The 19,275-nt window shown below is 41.1% G+C and overlaps 1 protein-coding gene across 1 annotated transcript in view; it reads right to left on the reverse strand.

Moving 5' to 3' along the window:
* Positions 1-19,275, reverse strand: part of SERGEF (secretion regulating guanine nucleotide exchange factor) — a 156,898-nt gene that overhangs the window by 56,957 nt on the left and 80,666 nt on the right. The window contains exon 10 of the mRNA XM_074841681.1: positions 4,914-4,950. Coding sequence (XP_074697782.1) covers positions 4,914-4,950 — 37 coding nt within the window. The remainder of the gene's footprint in view (positions 1-4,913; positions 4,951-19,275) is intronic.

Below are 19,275 nucleotides of genomic sequence, written 5' to 3' on the forward strand. Positions count from 1 at the left end.
ATAACAGAGAGATCCGTCCATCAGCCTGCACAGTCTCCTCTCCCCATTGGTGCCCACTCTGCCATAGAAATACGCCTTTCATAATCTGCTATGGGACTTCCTCAACTGATGTTTTATACAATAATTTAGTTGGAATCATGGAACTTCACTAAAAGAACAGAGCCTCATTAATGAAGAGGTAGTGGCTCCCTCTTCAGCTTACTCATTACAAAATGTGGAACCAAGTGTCTGGGATGCCATTAACACCACCATTTTAGGATGTGCATCACCAGCTCCCTAAGGCTGGGATCACTTTGATCGCATTTGTTTTCCAGCTCATAATTGCTATGTTCTTCCAGCATAAGAACATAAAGAGCAAACTTTAATAGACCACGGAATAATAATTCTGTTACTGCCCCTCTAACACTACTGCACGCTTTATTTCAGAGCATTTGAAGCACAACCTGCCATTTGAGTGGAGGGATATTTTATCCTAATTTCTTCTACAAAGACTATTCTTTCTTCAACAAGGACTATTCTTCCATTAAATTATTACTGTTTACTCTCCAACTGGATGAATTGCAGCCTCAGAGGGATGTGAATGTCCATGTCATGATATTTACAGCAGTGGTTGCAGCACACGAGCCACAAAGACAGAATCTTGAAACAGATCACACATTCTAAAATACAGCCAACAAAAAAGGCAATAGCAGACAAAATTAAGCCTTTTCTGGAAGGGCCTGTTATTTAGCAGAAAGTGGAGAAGTTATTTTAAAAATGTATAAAAATGCTGTTGCATTGAACACACTGAAACGGGGCTCAGGATGATCAGACAGGGACTTGTCTCCTCATGTGTGACTTCTGCTTCCGTGTGCTTATGACTAAGTGGCCAGATTGGGCAGTTTCATTTTGGGTTTTTTTGTTGTAACATTAATTACACTGTGCCCTCTCCATTACCACTGCTCACAGGGAAAATGCAGTCCTAAGCAGCTAACCTGGAAAGAAGAAAGTCCAAAGGAGACAGAAACAAGTATCAAGGGAGTACCTGCTTGACAGTAATCACAAAGCCCAATTTCTTCTTGTGAACACTGCTGCACCGCCACCACCTACACTGACAGTGCTCCTGGGCTGTGGGTCACTACACAGCAGTACCAAAGCCAGAATTTGTGGAATATCTCACCGAAGGAGGTTTTAAATCCTCCATGAAAGAAAATAACATAGCTCTGAGCAGAAGCCAGAATTCAAACTGACTATGAAAGTGCAAGCAAAAGCCATTTGCACTATTTGAAGTAGCTGCACATCCAAACACTTCCCCTTCAAAACACCATACCAGAAAATGTTTAAAGGGCCATGTCTTTCTCTTCCAAACATACAAAAATATTTAAAGTCTCCCAGTTACCTGTTACATTAACAGAAAAATCACCAATTAGATCTGGTATCAGCCACTGCACTACTGTAGGCATGCACAGACCAGGTAAGAAATAACTGCTTACAGTCAAGGGGACCCAAATTCCCCTTTGAAGGCTGCTTTAAAGATGGACTTCAATGAAGCTAATAAGCTTTTAAAACAAGCAGTTCTCCCTACACATCCTCCAGTATCTTTCTTTTAGAAGACTTTTATTGGTTTATACAGGTTGAGAAAATGACTAAAAGCAAGACCAAAAAGGGATATTATGCTTTACCAAGGTTTTGGGGAGGCAGACTATAGAAGTGTCATCCTTGTAATGATTTTTTTTTTTTTTTAAACTGCTTCAAGGAGGCTTCAATAAAATCCCTGGGTATAATTTTTTTTAAAATAAGATATTTGCATTTGGAGGCTCTTCAAGGCATTCTGTCCTGTGTCCTGTGGTTGCAGCACAGTCAAGACATGCATATGTTCTATAGCAACTCTACTCCTGCATAGTGAATATTGCTTGACTATTTAAGTTGTAGCATTGCATGAGCTGCATGTGGCACACTAAGTGTGCTTTTAAAGGATAACTATTCTCTTTTTAAAAAAAAGGAAGATCAAAGTCTTAGTGGGTAGGAACCTGATAAGAGCCTTCTCCATAAGTACCATTTTTAATCACATGCTTTTTAGGGTAAGCATCAAACCTGCTTTCTTTTTCAGTGCTGAAAACACTATAGACTCCCAAACCTGGAAAAGCTCGACTTCGTCACAGTGATTTAGTTCCATTATGCATTTCAATCGTTCAGAGAGTCTGTCTTAATATCATGAAGTTCAGCACTACACAGTGCAGCTCTCATACTCAGGTTGAAAAGCCAGCCTTTGTTGTGCTCAGTAAGTACATACACAGTTTTCAGCGTTGGAAGATGTTTTTCAGATATGAGTTGTTATACAACATTTCTTAAATATCTACTCATTTTTTTCAATCAAAAGTAGGCTGGCTCCCATGATGATTAATCCTTGATTGAGGTGAAAAGTGCATGGTTTTTTCTTATTAGGTGGGGATTTTCATTTTCAAGTGAAAGGTCATACAAACATGGAAAATATTACAATACTTGCAAATTTTAGAATATCACAGAACAACCCCCAACCAAAATAAAAATGTGTTTGCACCAAGAGCTGGAAGTGAAGATATTTACACTTTTTCATGTGTTATTTATTACTTTTAACTCATTAAGTTCAGAAATGTATGTGTATTTGGAGACATCCCACACCTCCTTTTCCTTTATATCAAACATTTACCGCATGAACAAATGAAAACTGAACTTCTTTCAATTTACCCATGAAAAACAAGTCAGTGCCATCACAGTCAAGACAACAGCCAAATTTTGCACTGACTTCAGTAGAAGAAAGCAAGAAAAGATAATTCAAATAACAACTGAACCGTACAAATGGATGCAGACTATATAAAGTAACATGAAAAAAATAACTGCTTGCTAGTCCTACAAATCAGTTTGTATCATCAGCAAGACGACTGGAACACAACTTCAGCATTTGTGAAATGAATCATAAATCTAGCCTCTCTGTCTTAAAAATGTTTCTATTTAAAAGATGATGCAACAAAAAAAAAAAGCACACATTTATATATACAACCAGAAATAGTGACTTGAATATTCATACTGTTAAAGGCTTGCTTTTCAGTTTACCTTTCATATTGAGCTTGAGTTATTTCAGTCTAAAAGCCAATCATTCAAGCATTTCCCAATTAAGAAACTGATGATATAGTTGTCCTAAATAAATTCTGCTTGAATGATAAGTTATTAGAAAATTGTACAATTAAGTAGACATATTTACAGAAATCTGTGTGATATCTTTAAGGAATATAACACTGACAGCTTTGAACTAAGAGTGACAAGTGATCAGAGAAATCCTACCACAAAATGTTCTAAAAAGTCAACCTTTTAAAAGCATGTTAAAATTCATTTCAGGAATAAAATGTATCTTAGTTCTTTAGTTCAAAAAAATAGTAACATCACATCTCTGTTGTCCTTAAAATAAAATCAACTAGCTTCCAGCATTGATAATTTTCCCATTGAATTCAATGAGTGTAGCACACTGCTTAGAGAGGCATATGATGTTCTCTACATATGCAAAGTTCTTATTTATTGTAACTTCTAGAATTTCTTTCCCCTTACCCCTTTTTTCCAGAGATTTCTGCCTAGAACGCAGAAAGCTTAAAAGGACATAAGGAGACAGAAGGCTGTTCAAACTCAATGCTTTGCTTTCATGCACATTGGAGGAATCTGCTAGCAGTACACTTTTACTTCATCAATTCAGCAAGAAACACAATGTGATTCTTCAGATTGCTCTTCAGTTGACATTCAGAAGCACCAGCCTGACAACTAATACAGGCATGTGACACTGAACAAGTAGGGGGAAGGTAAAGGGAAAATCTTTTCTTAAAGCCAGCCATAAACTAAGTAGACCTTAACAAGTTTGCTACAAGGCTTAATTGTAGAAGGGCAATTAGAAAATCTACTACAGTATATATGGAAATACACTGTATATACAGAACACCACCTCTGTGCCCACTTAAGGAAACGTGTAAGACACCAAGCTCAAGTAAATACCTTAAAAATTAGGACATGGAATGCAGGTTGGATACCAAATTGGTTTCTCCACACCTGTCATACCACACTTAAGAAAAATCAAGGAAATTCTTAACATCTCAATGCATCAGCCATGGCCATCCAAAATGTCGATGTGGATGGAGTGCTGGACTGAAACTTAGAAGACTGTTTCATGTCCACTCTGATTAGCACAGAATTCCTTTCTTCACCTCTCTCACCCTGTGTATTAATGGGGGTAATTATGCTGACCTCCTTTACAAAGCACCAGAAAATCTACAGTTAAAAGTGTTCTTAAACATGTAATTATAAATAATAGCAATCATGTATCAAACTTCAGTTATCAACTCATCACAGGAAAGCAAGAATCTGATTGTTCCTGGAATCAGTACATAAAACTCAATTTTTCCACCACCGTTAGCTTCCTAGTACTTTCATCATTATTACAATAGCTGCATGACACTAAGATGCACTAAAGAACCTGACTACCATTGACTGACATCTTGAAGATTTTCCAAGCTTTGAACAACAAAAGACCCAGGATTTTTTTTCACTGAAAATTTCCACATTAAACAAAGATACTTTTGACCAGCTTCAAGCTTAAATGCTACTCTGAATCTACAACTTGAATTGCTGCAATGGCTCCAGTCTAAAACAGGCAGTAGCACTCTGCAAATGTATTTTGCTGTTACATGCAAGCCCTCTCTCCTTACAGAGGCTGGTCAACAATGGCACCTCTTCATCATCACCACTTATGCCACTGGTTTCTCTTCTTTCCTCCATATCTATATGTTACTTTCCTCCTTTGAGTGGCACACAATGCCCTTCAGTATATTTGATGTGCACTTTTTTCTTTCATCTTGTGCTACTTAAAAATGAAAAAAAGGTGAGAGGATTTGATATAAAATTAAGCTACTTACCAACTACTGCCAGATTATGCTCTGAGCCACATGCGATCTGAAAAAGAAGTATGAATGAATAAAAAAGAACCCACTTACCAGTAGGAAGACAACCACAATTATGACAGGAAATTAAAAATTAACCTGAAACAAACAATGACAGTTTGTAGGATGCAAATTCAAGGTTGAAGTGTTCTCACTTTTAAACAACATTTTATTTGTAGTCTCACTTAGGGGCTTAGTGGTAAGGGAGTATGTTTGTTTTGTTCATAAACAAGCATTTTCTTTTCAAAATGCAGTCACCAGTGACATGTCAATCCTTAGGAGCAAGACTGGCCACAATTCTGCAAAAACATCACACCCTTGACAACATCCCCAGGATTCAATAAGACTGTTCACAGGCATAGAGAAATGCAGCCTTCACAAGATCAGGGCTGTATAGAGGCAGCTGGGAATCAAAAAGGCGATGAAGATCTCCATTTCTCTTATCTATACTGTTTTTTCAGATGAGCCCTGAAGACCTGCACAAAGTATACAGGCTCAGTGTGATAAACCTGAAGTGATATGATCCCTATGGTCAATTGTCTAGAATGGAGAAAAAATACCATAGAACTCAACTCTTCTATTAGCAGCAGGCTGGTTTAACTTTTAAAAGCTATAGAAAAAAAAAAAGAAAGAAACCAATGCAAACATTTTCTTCCAACCTCATTAGTGATGGAAGCCGTTATGAATTTCTTTTCAAAGCAAACTCATAGTCAGTGTATTTTTCTTTCTTCTTTGCAGCTGCTGTGAACATGTCAGATGTTTAAGTTGCTTTAGCATATATCACGTAGTATCACACCCTAAAGCTTTCATACGTTCTTCACAAATAATGGTAACACAAGTAGCAAGAGCAGCCCACTGCCCTACTGCAAGGGCTTCTCTCTCCCATTGAATTCTTTTGCAAGGTCACTGCCGGCATAATCATCTGACATAATACAGACATCACCTTACACAAGGTTGCTCTGCTGAGTGCCCTCAAGTTTTAAATTAAAACAGAAGTAATCCCCTCAAAATCCTGTATCTGGTTCATTGTCTTGCACCTACTTGGCCATTACACGTACTACTGAGCTGGAGAAAATTAATAAGCACGTTATTCTACGTCTTAAATGTATATTTGGAATGATAAAATATAAAGCAGAAGTATATGCTCAAATATATTAAAAAAAATGTAAGTCCATACCATCAAAATTTTATATGGTTTTGTGCATGCATAACTTTATAGTTTTTATGGCCAGAGAAACTGCTACAATCACTTCAATGTCTACATAACATAAAACCATAGAAGTTAACAAAACAGTCCTTGTACTCAGCTCACTGTGCTTGAGCAGTTACTGGAAAAGATACCCAGGACTGACACACAGACTAGCCCGAGCAATTGTGTTACAAATAAACACTGCAATCGCTACTACTCAGGATGTACCCACTCCACAGCTGTGACATGAAAACATTTAGTCAATGCCATCCTAACACAACAACGGCAAGTAAGACAAAACACACTCTTTTTGTGTGGATAGAGGTGTTTAGCCAAGACATTACAGCATTTGGGTAAACAGGGCAAGAAAAAGAATTCAAGTCAGCACACTCCAGCATGGCCTCCTCTTCAGAAAAATCAAGACAAAGCAGCAGGAAAAGCAATGCCTTTGCAAGAGCACTAGCAGGACTGCACCAAGTCTTCTTTTCCACAATATTACAGACAGGCAAAGCCTTAAGCCCTGACTGATAAAATGCATAAATCATCCCCATATCCCATATTATTATCCTCACTGCAAGTCAGAGCCCTACACGGAGCAGGGCTGGTTCCTAACACCTATTCACTGGCTAATGCTCCCACCAATACTTCTCAAGCTTAAAGGTTGATGCCATGGAAACAAGATCCACACATGGAAACACACGTGAAGGCTTTCTAGCAAGAAAGCAAATTCTGCATCTTCACCAAGTGCTGAAAATTGGAGATACTGAAACTGCTGCTAATAAAATAAATACATTTTATCTGAGGTGTGAATAATCCTATCTCAGATACTTCCCTAGGAAATATGCTACCACAGGCACAGACTCAAAAGCATCCGTACAAAAGAACTCCTCAGGCTGGTGGCTCATATTTATTGCCAGGATCCCCTTCAGAAACACTACATTAAAAAAATCAACCACAAAAAAACCCCACAAACCACCCAAACAAGGTGTTGTTTCGAATGTAAAACATCCCTTGACAAAGAAACATTTTCTTCCTGTATCTAACAGCCTACAGAGCTTGCAAACTAGATATAAGAACACTGGTGACCTCAAACAGCTCTGTACTTTATTCATGTAGCTGTTACCTGACCACCCTTCAGAGTCACCCGCCAGGCAGCTTGTTGGGTTGTAAGGGAGTCAATCAAACCACACTGGGTACAACCAGACCAGGAACTGCTGGGTTATACAGACTCACCGGTTCTGGGGAGTTGCCCCCACAAGGGCCAACACGCTGTGCAGATGCACTCACCGCAGCTCTGTAGCCCGGTGGGGTAAGAGCTACTGCAAAGCACACGCAACTAGTGCTGCTGCAACACTTTCAGTCGGGCAAGAGCCACCTCAGTGGAAGTGTCAGCTTTGTTAACAATGACTGAAATCAAGCAAGATCACAAGCTGCTGAAGGCAGTGCCCTGGATTCACCTTCGATGGCCCGGATCAAGGACAGCGCACGCCACGTACCAGCAGCAGCACTGTGCTCCAAGGAAGAATGCGATAGATTGAGAGCGCAAGGTTCACCACCTCTGCCTTATTGCAGGGCATCACCACCTGACAACACAGACTGACTTTGTAGGAACCCTCAAATAAAACACGCCCTTGGGGGACTCTAAAGTTAGCTGTCTGAAACAACAGCCTTATTCACCATCCGTGCTGCCTGCTACAGGCTACACCATCCACCCGCAAGATTCCTGCTGGCCTGCACACCTATGGCTCTGGAGCTCGGAAGGGACCACACCACAGAGGCGAAGCAAGATTGCTACTGCTTAATGGGCAGTGCTGCCTTGCAGGTATTTCATAACATCTTTCTTACAATAAGCTTTAAATGCGACACCCCCTTTTCTTCATGACTCCCCACAACAGGCAACAATCAGCCAGGAACACATAACTTGCTGTACAAATACAGAGCAGCCAGAGAACAGCATTGCCAAACAGATGTTTTATGCTTACGTTAGATGTAATAAGCTCTGCAGTCAGTGCAGGTCACTGGGAGAAGCCTGGTATTTACTGCAGCAACCATCATTTTCTGGCTACTTCTCTTCTGTCCCCACCCCCAACGTGCTGCAGAGAAATTAAATTCCAGCAGACATCTGCATGCTCCCAGTGGATAAGTACATTCCAGGGTACTTATAACCACACAATAATGCTTTCTAATTGGGCAATATTTTTACATTCTGTTTTAATTGAAAAAAATTTACTAATCTTAAAGACAAATCAGAGTGACTGCTAGTGAGAGAAGCATTACATGAGCCTAAGAAACACGACCCCCTACACAGAAATAATTCATATTAAAATTTCTTCTGTTTGGAGGAAAATTTGAGAAGAGTTGTACAAGGATATTGTGATGTCTGTATAAATGATCTCAAAGCACTTCACAAATGTCTGTGAGGCAGGAGAAGAATGTTTAGGGACCATTTTATTCAGAACTTATTTACTTTATTACCTGTGCCCTTTCAACCGTACATAAATTGTTTGTTTCTTCCCTTAAATTGTATGTTAGCAAGCTGTTTTCTACCTAGCAATGGCTGGCAGTTCAGATCCATCCATCCATCCATCCAGATTTAACACATGTGATAAGAAGCAGCCAAGGGACCAGCATTTTATTAATCATAAATAGTCAGGACATAAGCTGCATGGATGGTGAGGAACGACCTTAGCGCAGCAAACGCTAACTCTGGGCAGAACACCAACATCTTTCTACAGCCTGCAGATGTTTATGGCCCACCCCTAACAAAAAATTAATTGATTGAATGTAAAAGCAGTGGATTACACAAAATAAAGAAAGTATTTCACTTAAGATTAAAATATTTTTATAGATTAAAACTACTATATGAAGTATAAAAATAATGTTTAATATATATTATATATACATTCCTATATATATGTGTGTGTATAAGAAAATGTGTGCATACATAAATATGTGTGCACATATTAGGAAGAGAAAATTATCTACTCAAGGAGATGTTATCGGGGAAGAAGGTTCAGGAGACATGAGGATAAAAACAGAGCACCTCCCTCCTATATCCAGGATAGAGATCTTTCTGAAGAACAGCTACCCCTCCTTTTGCTCCCTCACAGTTCTATGAGGTAGGAAAGTACTGTTCTCTCCTTTGTAGACAGTAAACAAACATATACAGGATAAAACTCATATGGATATTTAGACATACAATCTCCCATTGATTTCAAAAGGTAATTAAGAGACAACACACCTTTTGTCAACCATTCCCTAAGGGACTTCCAAGCACTATAACAAAACAAGTCTGTCAGAGTGTATAAAAATCCAAGTTTCAGTCTAGTACCTTGACCACAAGGCTACTCTCTTTCTGTACTCCCAGGGCTCTGACTGAGGATCTGTTGTGCACCCATCAGGAAGAAGATCAAGTCAGAACTGCAGGCAGTCAGCCTAGTGCTGCAGCAGAGGGGAAGGGACAGTACGGGGGGTTGCAAGGCAGAGGCACAGGGAGCTGGACTCACAAGGGGGATTGCAGAATGAAAATTCACAAGCATTTGAACATCAGGGTGCTTAGCTAGAACAACAAAAGGACCTCAATGCCATTTATTTTTGGGTCACTGACTACAAGTGCACGTTAATTCCCTACAGTGCAATTATCCCCCAAAATATTCAAGGATATAGAGGCTTCCATCACTTCTCAGGGATAAGAGCATGACATACAAAATAGATTTCCAAGGATGAATGAAGATACGATGTTTAAGTTGCATTGAGATTCTAGTCACTACCATTTCTAACCTTTCAACTGCACGAAAGCATAGCTTAGCTGGGGGGTGGGGGGCGGGCAGGGCAGGGCAAGGGAAGGAAACATTAAAAGGGTGTGCACACAAGTACTTTTATCCAGGACTTTAGCCATAGCGTCTCACGTCTTTTGACACATTTCACTATAAGGGAACTGCCAGGGCCAGAAGATGGCAAATTTTACTCCTTCTGGGATCAGAAGTCCTCATGGAAGGAGATGAGGTGACCGAGAAACTGCAGATCAAAGCTTACGTAAGACAGGGGAATCTTCTCTCCCAGAGCTGTTCTTCCATGCCCTTGATTAATGTATCATAACAATGATTTGTACTGTTTGACACACTCTGCCCAAATACATTTGTATGCAGAATTCTACTGATGTGAAAAAATAAAATACAATAAAAAAGAAGGAATCTAATTAGCAAAGCTGTCCTGCTTCCAGTGATCCTTCACTGGGAACTCTGTGTTCCTCTTCCGGATCATTTGACTCCTGATTGATAAGAAAGCAGTTTGCTAACCCAGTCACATTCCTTGGCGAGCACAAGACTAAGTGCAGTTTAATGCAACACATGTTAGCAGCAAACCAGTACAACCTCACCCAGAACAGCACATTAAATCTGTTCCTAGCTGTTGGCTCTATCAGTTGAAAAGTGAGAGGCCCAGCGTCCTATAGCTCACAAGACATTTTCCATTTTTTAACCAATCTAATAATCTAATCTTCTACTTAAAGTGGATTTTTTGTTGTGTGATTGGCTTTTTAGTTTTTATGTAGTTTTACTTTCCACAACAGCAAGAAAATTAAAACAGAATTTAAACTGAAGCCTGTGTACTAAGGTCTGGAAGAAAACATTCCTCCTCAAGACACACGTAACCAAAAGCTAACGTGCCACGTGTGGACCTTTGCAAGCATGGAGAAAGAGAGGAAGCATTAAGACATTGATGCAGTAAACTCTCAAAGGAAAGATTTTATAGCTTTCTCTAGCTTCCAGACTTATGATCTATGCCCTCCCTGCCTGAAACTAATCCCAAACCTGTCTCACTTGGGGCACAAGACACAAATGCTTTTTCCCCGTGCAGCATTTCCCTTGCTTCACCCACCGTTTCCGAGTCCTGTCTCCATCATTCAATATCCTGCCCTGCCACTTGTCTTACAGTCACTAAAACGCCAGCTGGCCAACCCGAAGATCTTGCCTTTATACCCTCTGTGACCTAAGTGACATATATACAAGCCTCTGCACACATTGCCTTTCTATGACACCAACCACACATGAGAAACTGCTATGCTATCCACCAACTCACTGAGCACCACACTTCCAGGAACGCTTTCTTGTGGCTAACAGGATGCAGTTGCGCTTCTCCACTTCAGCTGGTGCAGACTGGGTCTCAGGTGCTTGCAGGAGATGGAAACAGCTGTAATTTCAAAGCAAAAACAAACCAAAAAAACCCCAACACCCCCCCTCCCCCCCCAAACACACACAAAAAAACCCCAAAATGCATACCAAAAAAAAAACTAATAGTTTAATATCAGGTAGGAAGCACCACAACCACATAAATCTATCATTAAAGAAATCAGGCACAGGGGATGAAAATAAAAGGAAGAAAAGCAAAGCTAATTGCTAAAGCAGTCAGCATTTCCACAAAAGGTTTACATCACAGCAACCCATGAGCACCCATAAAGTCTACTCACAAGGCAAGTGGTCATATTAAAAAACTTAGGTATGTACTGTTTGCTTCAAATTGAGGACGGATGGATTAAGATGTCAAGACAAAGTAAGATCCATGTCCACCAACAAAAAAAGTTCGTCATCAGATGACTCCAGGACAATACAAAAGTTACTTAGATCCCTGTAAGAACACCCAATGGGATTAGGTTTTAGTAGAATGACAGGAACGTAGCAGAGACAAGTGTGATAAAAATCTTTACAAATCAGCAAGATCAGCTGGCTCTTCTCCATTGCCTGAAGATTTTCCAATTAGTTCTTGTATCCTTCTTCAGGCAGTTCCCTTCCTTCCTTGGGGGATTCAGAAAGCATCAGCATCTTTCATTCCAGGAAAATCAAGCTCTGTCACTTTCATATCCCTCAGCCTCACTAGTCTGTCAAGATTTTCCATTTTTGTAATCAAGACCTAAGCCACAAACCAATTTTTCTTTATTCTTTCATCATTTTTAAAATGAACCAAGTTATGGTCATTCAATCCTAGTTTGTTTACTATAACAAGATCCCCATTCAGTCTTCATTATTTTGCGAAAATTAAGACTCAAATATCCCTCTGACTGATAAACAAATCATCAGTCACATCAGCCCTGATGTTAACGTGTGTGCATACTCCCAAGCCTATGCCTGTGCTGTGCAAATCCCACAAGGTGAAAATCCTCACTAACATTACAGACATCTCTATCCACATCCAAATACAAACTAGAGCAACAGGGTCTTCAGCAGATCCACAGTTTTATCCAAGGGATCTTCTTCATAATTTTTCTCAAAATTATTTTAATTTAGATTGTTTCATCCACAATTCCCAGCTCCTTACAGTTTCAGTGCCTCTCTCTAAATTATATGAGAGGCACTAAGATGAATACCTTATTTGGGTTTGATAGAAGAAATGAAAGAAACCAAGACCACAGAAACAAAAAGTTTCAAAACCTCTTTATACACTGATTGGACTGTATCATCAACACTCACATCCTTATCATCAGATTATTCTGATATTTTCAGGTCAAGAATTGTAGTTTGTAGCATGCCAAAAAAAACCCCTGGCATCTGTCTTTTCTTCCTATGCTATTTTACATAAAAAAGGCAAAAAGAAAAATGTTCATTACAGCATTAATTGTCATCATTACCTACCTGAATGTCCCAATTTCTAGTACTGTGAACATAGTGAAATGAATGTTTCTACTAAACAATGATTGCAGGCAAACATTCTGTCAAAGTACATACCACTGTCCAACATTTCAAAGGCTTAGAATAAAAGTCATGACAGCAAGTATTATTTGGCAACAAAACCTCAAATTCTATTTAAACAACTATTTCCAAGGTCTTTTTGTGGAGATATAACTGCAGTTTTAAGTTTTCCAGCAGAATCTGGGCTTCACATCTCTTTCCTTATGGTAAAACAGTTCATCATTTTTAATTCATTTGGAATATTTTCTAGAATATTCAGTGAAGGTGGAGAGAATCACAGAGCAATCATATCAACTCTCTGAGGGAACTCGGCTCTCCCCTAACTGTGGTATTATTGCAAGCAATCTCACTACAATTCTTTACATAAAAAAAATTAATGTGGAGAACTCAGCATACACAGCCTGCAAGATTACACAAGAGCACAAAGCCTTGCATTTTTGTAGACCTAAAAGGAAAACCAGCACTTCTTATGAAGTTCATACCCTCAAAAAATTGACTGGCTGGGTATTCTGAGTACTGTGAACAGGCAGACACTGTCCCTAAAAGACCCTCTTAAAGGAGGTAGGTGCTGGTAGCGTGGCCATGGCTGGGGCCATACTACTTCCAAGACAGAAGCCATCACTTGATTATCCCTGTCCAACCATGCTGCCCAGAAAGAACGGGCCCCACCGATGTGAGGTCTGACTTTGTTGACTCTCTATAACCCTTCTTTTTCTAGCATGTGGGTTTTTTGGAACCTCCTTACAGTATTTTCTTCTTTTACATGCTTTTCACCTACACTATCCTTCATTAAAATTCGCATCGAAAATACCTGGCAGTATTATCAAAAGAATATTATCAATTACGTCATTAAGGAATACTACTCTTATTTTAAAGTGCAGCAATAATATTTCTTCCAGCAATAAATCCAAATTTAGGATAGAATTCTGTTCTTCAACACCCAGCAGCAGGATGTAGGAAGACTAATTTTCAGAGAAATTACTAAATGCTCAAGGAAGCTCATGCACAATTGGACTGACCTTCCATTTCACTGCTAGCCCCGTTGACCTCAGTGAGCACTGCTGCTTGCATAAACTGGCAGTACAAAAATACTCTGTCACTGAAGAGAATAAAACAGCTACTTAATCTCCAAAATGCTTTACGTCCTTTGAAATAAATGAGCAGGTTACTGGAAATGCAGAACCACTACTGTGTAATATCATCTGAAGTATCCCTCATCGGACCCAATGCCTTTGGAAAATATTATTTAATATAACTATCAACTGTTCAAGAATGCAAATCTTTGCCTGATTTCCAGCACTACCCTCACTGTCTCTCCCTCTCCCACATATATGCACATAAAAATAAAAAATTTTATCAGCTTAATTTGTAGTCAGAAAAGCCACTAGCACATTAAGAACTCCTAAAATATGACAAAATAAACATCAGAGGAAAAAAAAAAAACCCAACATTTTTCATACACCAACTACCTCAACTTGAGGACAGAATTTTCTTGGTTCATTTACTTTCCAGCAGAGCTGCAGGCATGCAGCTTCTGTAAGGGTTAGCCTTGTATAAAAACATCAAGCCATGAATTTTGCTGACTGTTCGCTCCTTTACCTCTCCAAATAAATGGTCCTTATGCCTTTAGGGTGTCATGTAACTCTGCTCTTCAATGTTGGATTCTCTGTTTCTGCAGCACTTAGTAACAGTACAGCTCCCTGCAGCAAGCTTGCTGAAAATAAATAAAATATAAACTTGCTAAGACTCCAATGCAAAAATGAATAGAAAAGATCTTCTGGATAAATAAGGATACCACTTGTAAGGACTCACATAGATACTGAGCCTTAATGCTAGTCACAAAGGGAGAATTAAGAAAAAAAAAAATGTCTGAAGTGACACTACACAGCTGATAAAAAGGCATTTTTATTAAAAAGCTGAATTATCGAATCACAGAATCATTTAGGTTGGAAAAGACCTTTAAGATGATTGAGTCCAACCATTAATGTTGCACTGCCAAGTCGACCACTAAACCACGTCCCTAAGCACCATGTCTACATGTCTTTTAAATACCTCCAGGGGTGGTGACTCAAGCACTTCCCTGGGCAGCCTGTTCCAGTGCTCGACAACCCTTTTGGTGAAGAAATTTTTCCTAATATCCAATCTAAATCTCCCATGGTGCAACTGGAGGCCGTTTCCTCTTGTCCTATTGCTTGTTACTTGAGAGAAGAGACCGACACCCACCTCGCTACACCCTCCTGTCAGGCAGTTGTAAAGGGCGATGAGGTCTCCCCTCAGCCTTCTCTTCTCCAGACTGAACACCCCCAGTTCCCTCAGCCGCTCCCCATCAGACCTGTGCTCCAGACCCTGCACCAGCTTCATTGCCCTTCTCTGGACACGCTCGAGTCATTCAATGGCCTTTTTGTAGTGAGGGGCCCAAAACTGAACCCAGTAATCAAGGTGCAGCCTCACCAGGGCCGAGTACAGGGGTAAGATCCCTTCCCTATCCCTGCTCGCCACGCTATTTCTGACACAAGGCAGGATGCCACTGGCTTTCTTGGCCACCTGGGCACACTGCTGGCTCATACTCAGCCCGCTGTCGACCAGCACCCCCAGGCCCTTTTCCTCCAGGCAGCTTTCCAGCTGCTCTGCCCCGAGCCTGCAGCGTCGTGTGGGGTGGTTGTGACCCCGGTGCAGGACCCGGCACTCAGCCTGGTTGAACCTCATACAGTTGGCCTGGGCCCGTCACTCCGGCCTGTGCAGACCCTCTGTGGAGCCTTCCCACCTCCAGCACATCAACATCCTGCCCAACTTGGTGTCATCCGCAGACTTACTGAGGGTCCGCTCGGTCCCCTCGCCCAGACACTGATAAAGACATTGGACAGAACTGGCCCCAGTACTGAGCTCTGGGGAACACCACGTGTGACTGGCTGCCAACTGGGTTTAACTCCATTCACCACTGGCTGGCCAGCCAGCCAGTTTTTCCCCCAGTGAGGAGCGTACCCGTCCAAGCCATGAGCAGCCAGTGTCCGCAGGAGAATGCTGTGGGAAACAATGTCAAAGGCTTTACTAAAGTCTAACTTCCAGTCATCTGGGACCTCCCCAGTTAGCCAGGACTGCTGATAAATGATTCAAAGTGGCTTGGTGAGCACTTTTGCCACCTTCCTCAGTACCCTTGGGTGGATCCCATCTGGCCCCATAGACTTGTGTGTGTCTAAGTAGTATAGCAGGTCACTAACCATTTCCCCTTGGGTTATGGGGGCTTCATTCTGCTCCTCTCCCCTGTCTTCCAGCTCAGAGGGCTGGGTACCCAGAGAACAACTGATCTTACTATTAAAAACTGAGGAAAAGAGGGCACTAAGTACCTCAGCCTTTTCCTCATCCTTTGTCACTATGTTTCCCCCCGCATCCAGTAAAGGATGGAAAGTGTCCTTAGCCCTCCTTTTGTTGCCAATGTATTTATAGAAATGTTTTTTATTGTCTTTTATGGCAGTAGCTCTGCCTCTTCTAATTTTCTCCCTGCACACCTCATGATACCCTTGCAGTCTTCCTGAGTTGCCTGTCCTTTCTTCCAAAGGTCATAAACTCTAGTTTTTTTGCTGAGTTCCAGCCAAAGCTTTCTGTTCAACCAAGCTGGTGGTCTTCCCCACCAGCTCATCTTTTGGCACATGGGGACAATCCACTCCTGTGCCTTTAAGATTTCCTTCTTGAAGTATGTGCAGACTTCCTGGACTCATTTGCCCTTCAGGACTGCCAAGGGACTCTGTTAACCAGGCTCCTCCTAAACAGGCCAAAGTCTGCCCACCAGAAGTCCAGGACAGCAGTTCTGCTGACTCCCTTCCTTACTTCTTCAACCATCAAAAACACTATGCCCAAGACAACCTGCAACCACCACATCACCCACAAGTCTTTATCTGTTCACAAACAACAGGTCCAGCAGGGCACCTTCCCTAGTTGGTTCACCAGCTGTCAGGAAGTTCTGTTCCACACACTCCAGGAACCTCCTAGACCGTTTCCTCTCTGCTGTATTTCCAGCAGGCATCTGGTAATTTGAAGTCCCCCACAAGAACAAGGGCTAGCGGTTGTGAGACTTCTCCCAGCTGCTTATAGAATATTTCATCTGCTTCTTCATCCTGGTTGCGTGGTCTATAACAGACTCCCACCATGATACCTGCCTCCTTGGACTTCCCCCCAATTCTTACCCATAAGCACTCAACCCTATCATCACTATCATTAAGCTTTAGACAGTCAAAACACTCCCTAACATACAGGGCTACCCCACCACCTCTCCTTCCTTGCCTATCCCTTCTGAAGAGTTTATAGCCATCCATCGCAGCACTCCAGTTCTGTGAGTCATCACACCATGTTTCCATGATGACAACTATATCACGGTTTTCCTGCTGCACAATGGCCTCCAGCTCCTCCTCTTTGTTGCCCCATGCTGCGTGCATTGGTGTAGATGCACTTCAGTTGGACTACTGAACCCTCCACCTTTTTGGATAATTCCTATGTGACCATTCTTAAGAACTTCCATGGTTTCTAAAACATCAATAACCCTCGCATTTTTGCTGCCACATAGATCTCCATCCCCTACCTCCACTGAGACAGCAGACTGAAGGACCTTGCTAGCACACCATCCCTACTGGCCATTGACATGCCACCCCCAGGCTTATCTTTAATGAGCCTAGTTTTATCCCTTTCCCCCTTCAAATCTAGTTTAAAGCTCTTTCAGTGACCCCTGCTAACTCCTGTCAAAGATCCTTTCCCCCTTTGAGACAGGTGTACCCCATCTGTTGCCAGCAGGCCTGGTGTCATGTAGACCGATCCATGACCAAAAAACCCAAAATTCTGCCAGTGACACCAGGCTCAGAGTCACACATTGACCTAAGTTTCTTCCCTCATTTCCTCTTTCCCCTCAGTTCCCGGCAACTGGAAGGATAGAGGAGAACACTACTTGTGCTCCTGACTGCTTAACCAGGTAGTCATAAAGCCTTCAAAGTTCTGACTTGAACTGTTTTGAATAAGACTATAGCCAGAGCATATTCTGTCAGAAAACCATCCGTTAGCTCAAGAAAACAACTGTAGGACAGAAGTAGACAGAATAAAAAGTCACAGACCCTTGTTATTGCTTCACTGGAGTGAGGTCAGACCACATCTGCTCTTTCCAGGACTGGAAAACAAACTGCAGCTGGTCACATTCAGGAGAACCGTTCATCTCGGCTGGGTTGTTCTTTAAAACCACACATTTGTTTCAGTTCATTTTGACCTAGCAGCTGCCTCATTACAAAATGTTTCTATTATGCACCATCTCTTCACACAATATCCACTCCTTTCTTTCAGTCTTCACTATCTTTCAGGCATGGTTCACCCACAGCAGTACTAACACATCAGGTTCAAATGACCTTTTCCTCTCTTGTTTTCTCAGGTAACACGTCAGCCTGCTCAACTTCAAAGGCTCCCAGTCTTGCCAGGGGACTAAATACTGCAGGAGCAGAGTAAGCTGAGATATGTGTTGCACCTCAAGCCAAAGGACACACTGACTGGTCATTTAAGTCACATTGTGGGACAATTTTTCTTATGACCCATCGCTAAACACGACAGCATTTTTGCAGTTTGAAAGAATGAAGTAGACAATATAACCACTACAATACCATTCAAGTCTAATTGTGAAATGAGTAGTTGCACAAGACCAACTAAATGCATACTAATTTATCCACAGAATCTGTCTGTGTATCTTGCAACCAATGCCTACATGAGAACAAAAGCAAACAACCTTTTCTCCCCAAAATCTCATGCAATAACACTCTCTGCTCAGTAATCCATTACTGGGAATCCAACACCAATCATCTGTAGTTGCCACAGAAGCACTAAGTACTCACTAGCAATTTTTTGATCCCTCCATAGGCTGAAAAGGAGGTCTGTCCTCAGCAGCAAATACTTCATTGATTAAGAAGACAGCAGATGAGGTGTAGCTGTAGAACTGGCTTTAACCAGTTACAGTACAAACAGACTATAGCCTTGAAATCATAACAAACTGAGAACGCACTTACTGCAGTGAGCCCGCTCCCACAAGTCAGGAGATTGCCACTACAACATAAGGAACTAACGGGGATAAAACCCCACAAACAGTCTGAGAAACATGAAGCCCAGTTTCTGAAGAACTGTGGTTATGACAGCCAAATTCAAATAAGGCTTTTTGGCAAAAAGGACTAGTAAATATTTTTCTTCTGTATGAGACCCTAACAAAACTCACAGGGCAAAAAGTTCTTACAAATTTAAGCTTAGTTTAAGTCCAAATAATATTCACATTTTTACATTTTCTTAAAGTTAAGTGAATAATCCTATTATAGCAGTATTGCACAACGGTGCCAGATTGGCATGAACCTTCAGTAAATACCTTCATTTGTAAACTATGGCTCACCAGAGTCTTATTCTGGTCTCCCTCTACAGTTAAACATAGATTGCATTTGACTGCAAGAGATTTATG

This window comes from Strix aluco, chromosome 16 (genome assembly GCF_031877795.1).
Source record: "Strix aluco isolate bStrAlu1 chromosome 16, bStrAlu1.hap1, whole genome shotgun sequence".
Taxonomy (NCBI): Eukaryota; Metazoa; Chordata; class Aves; order Strigiformes; family Strigidae; genus Strix; species Strix aluco.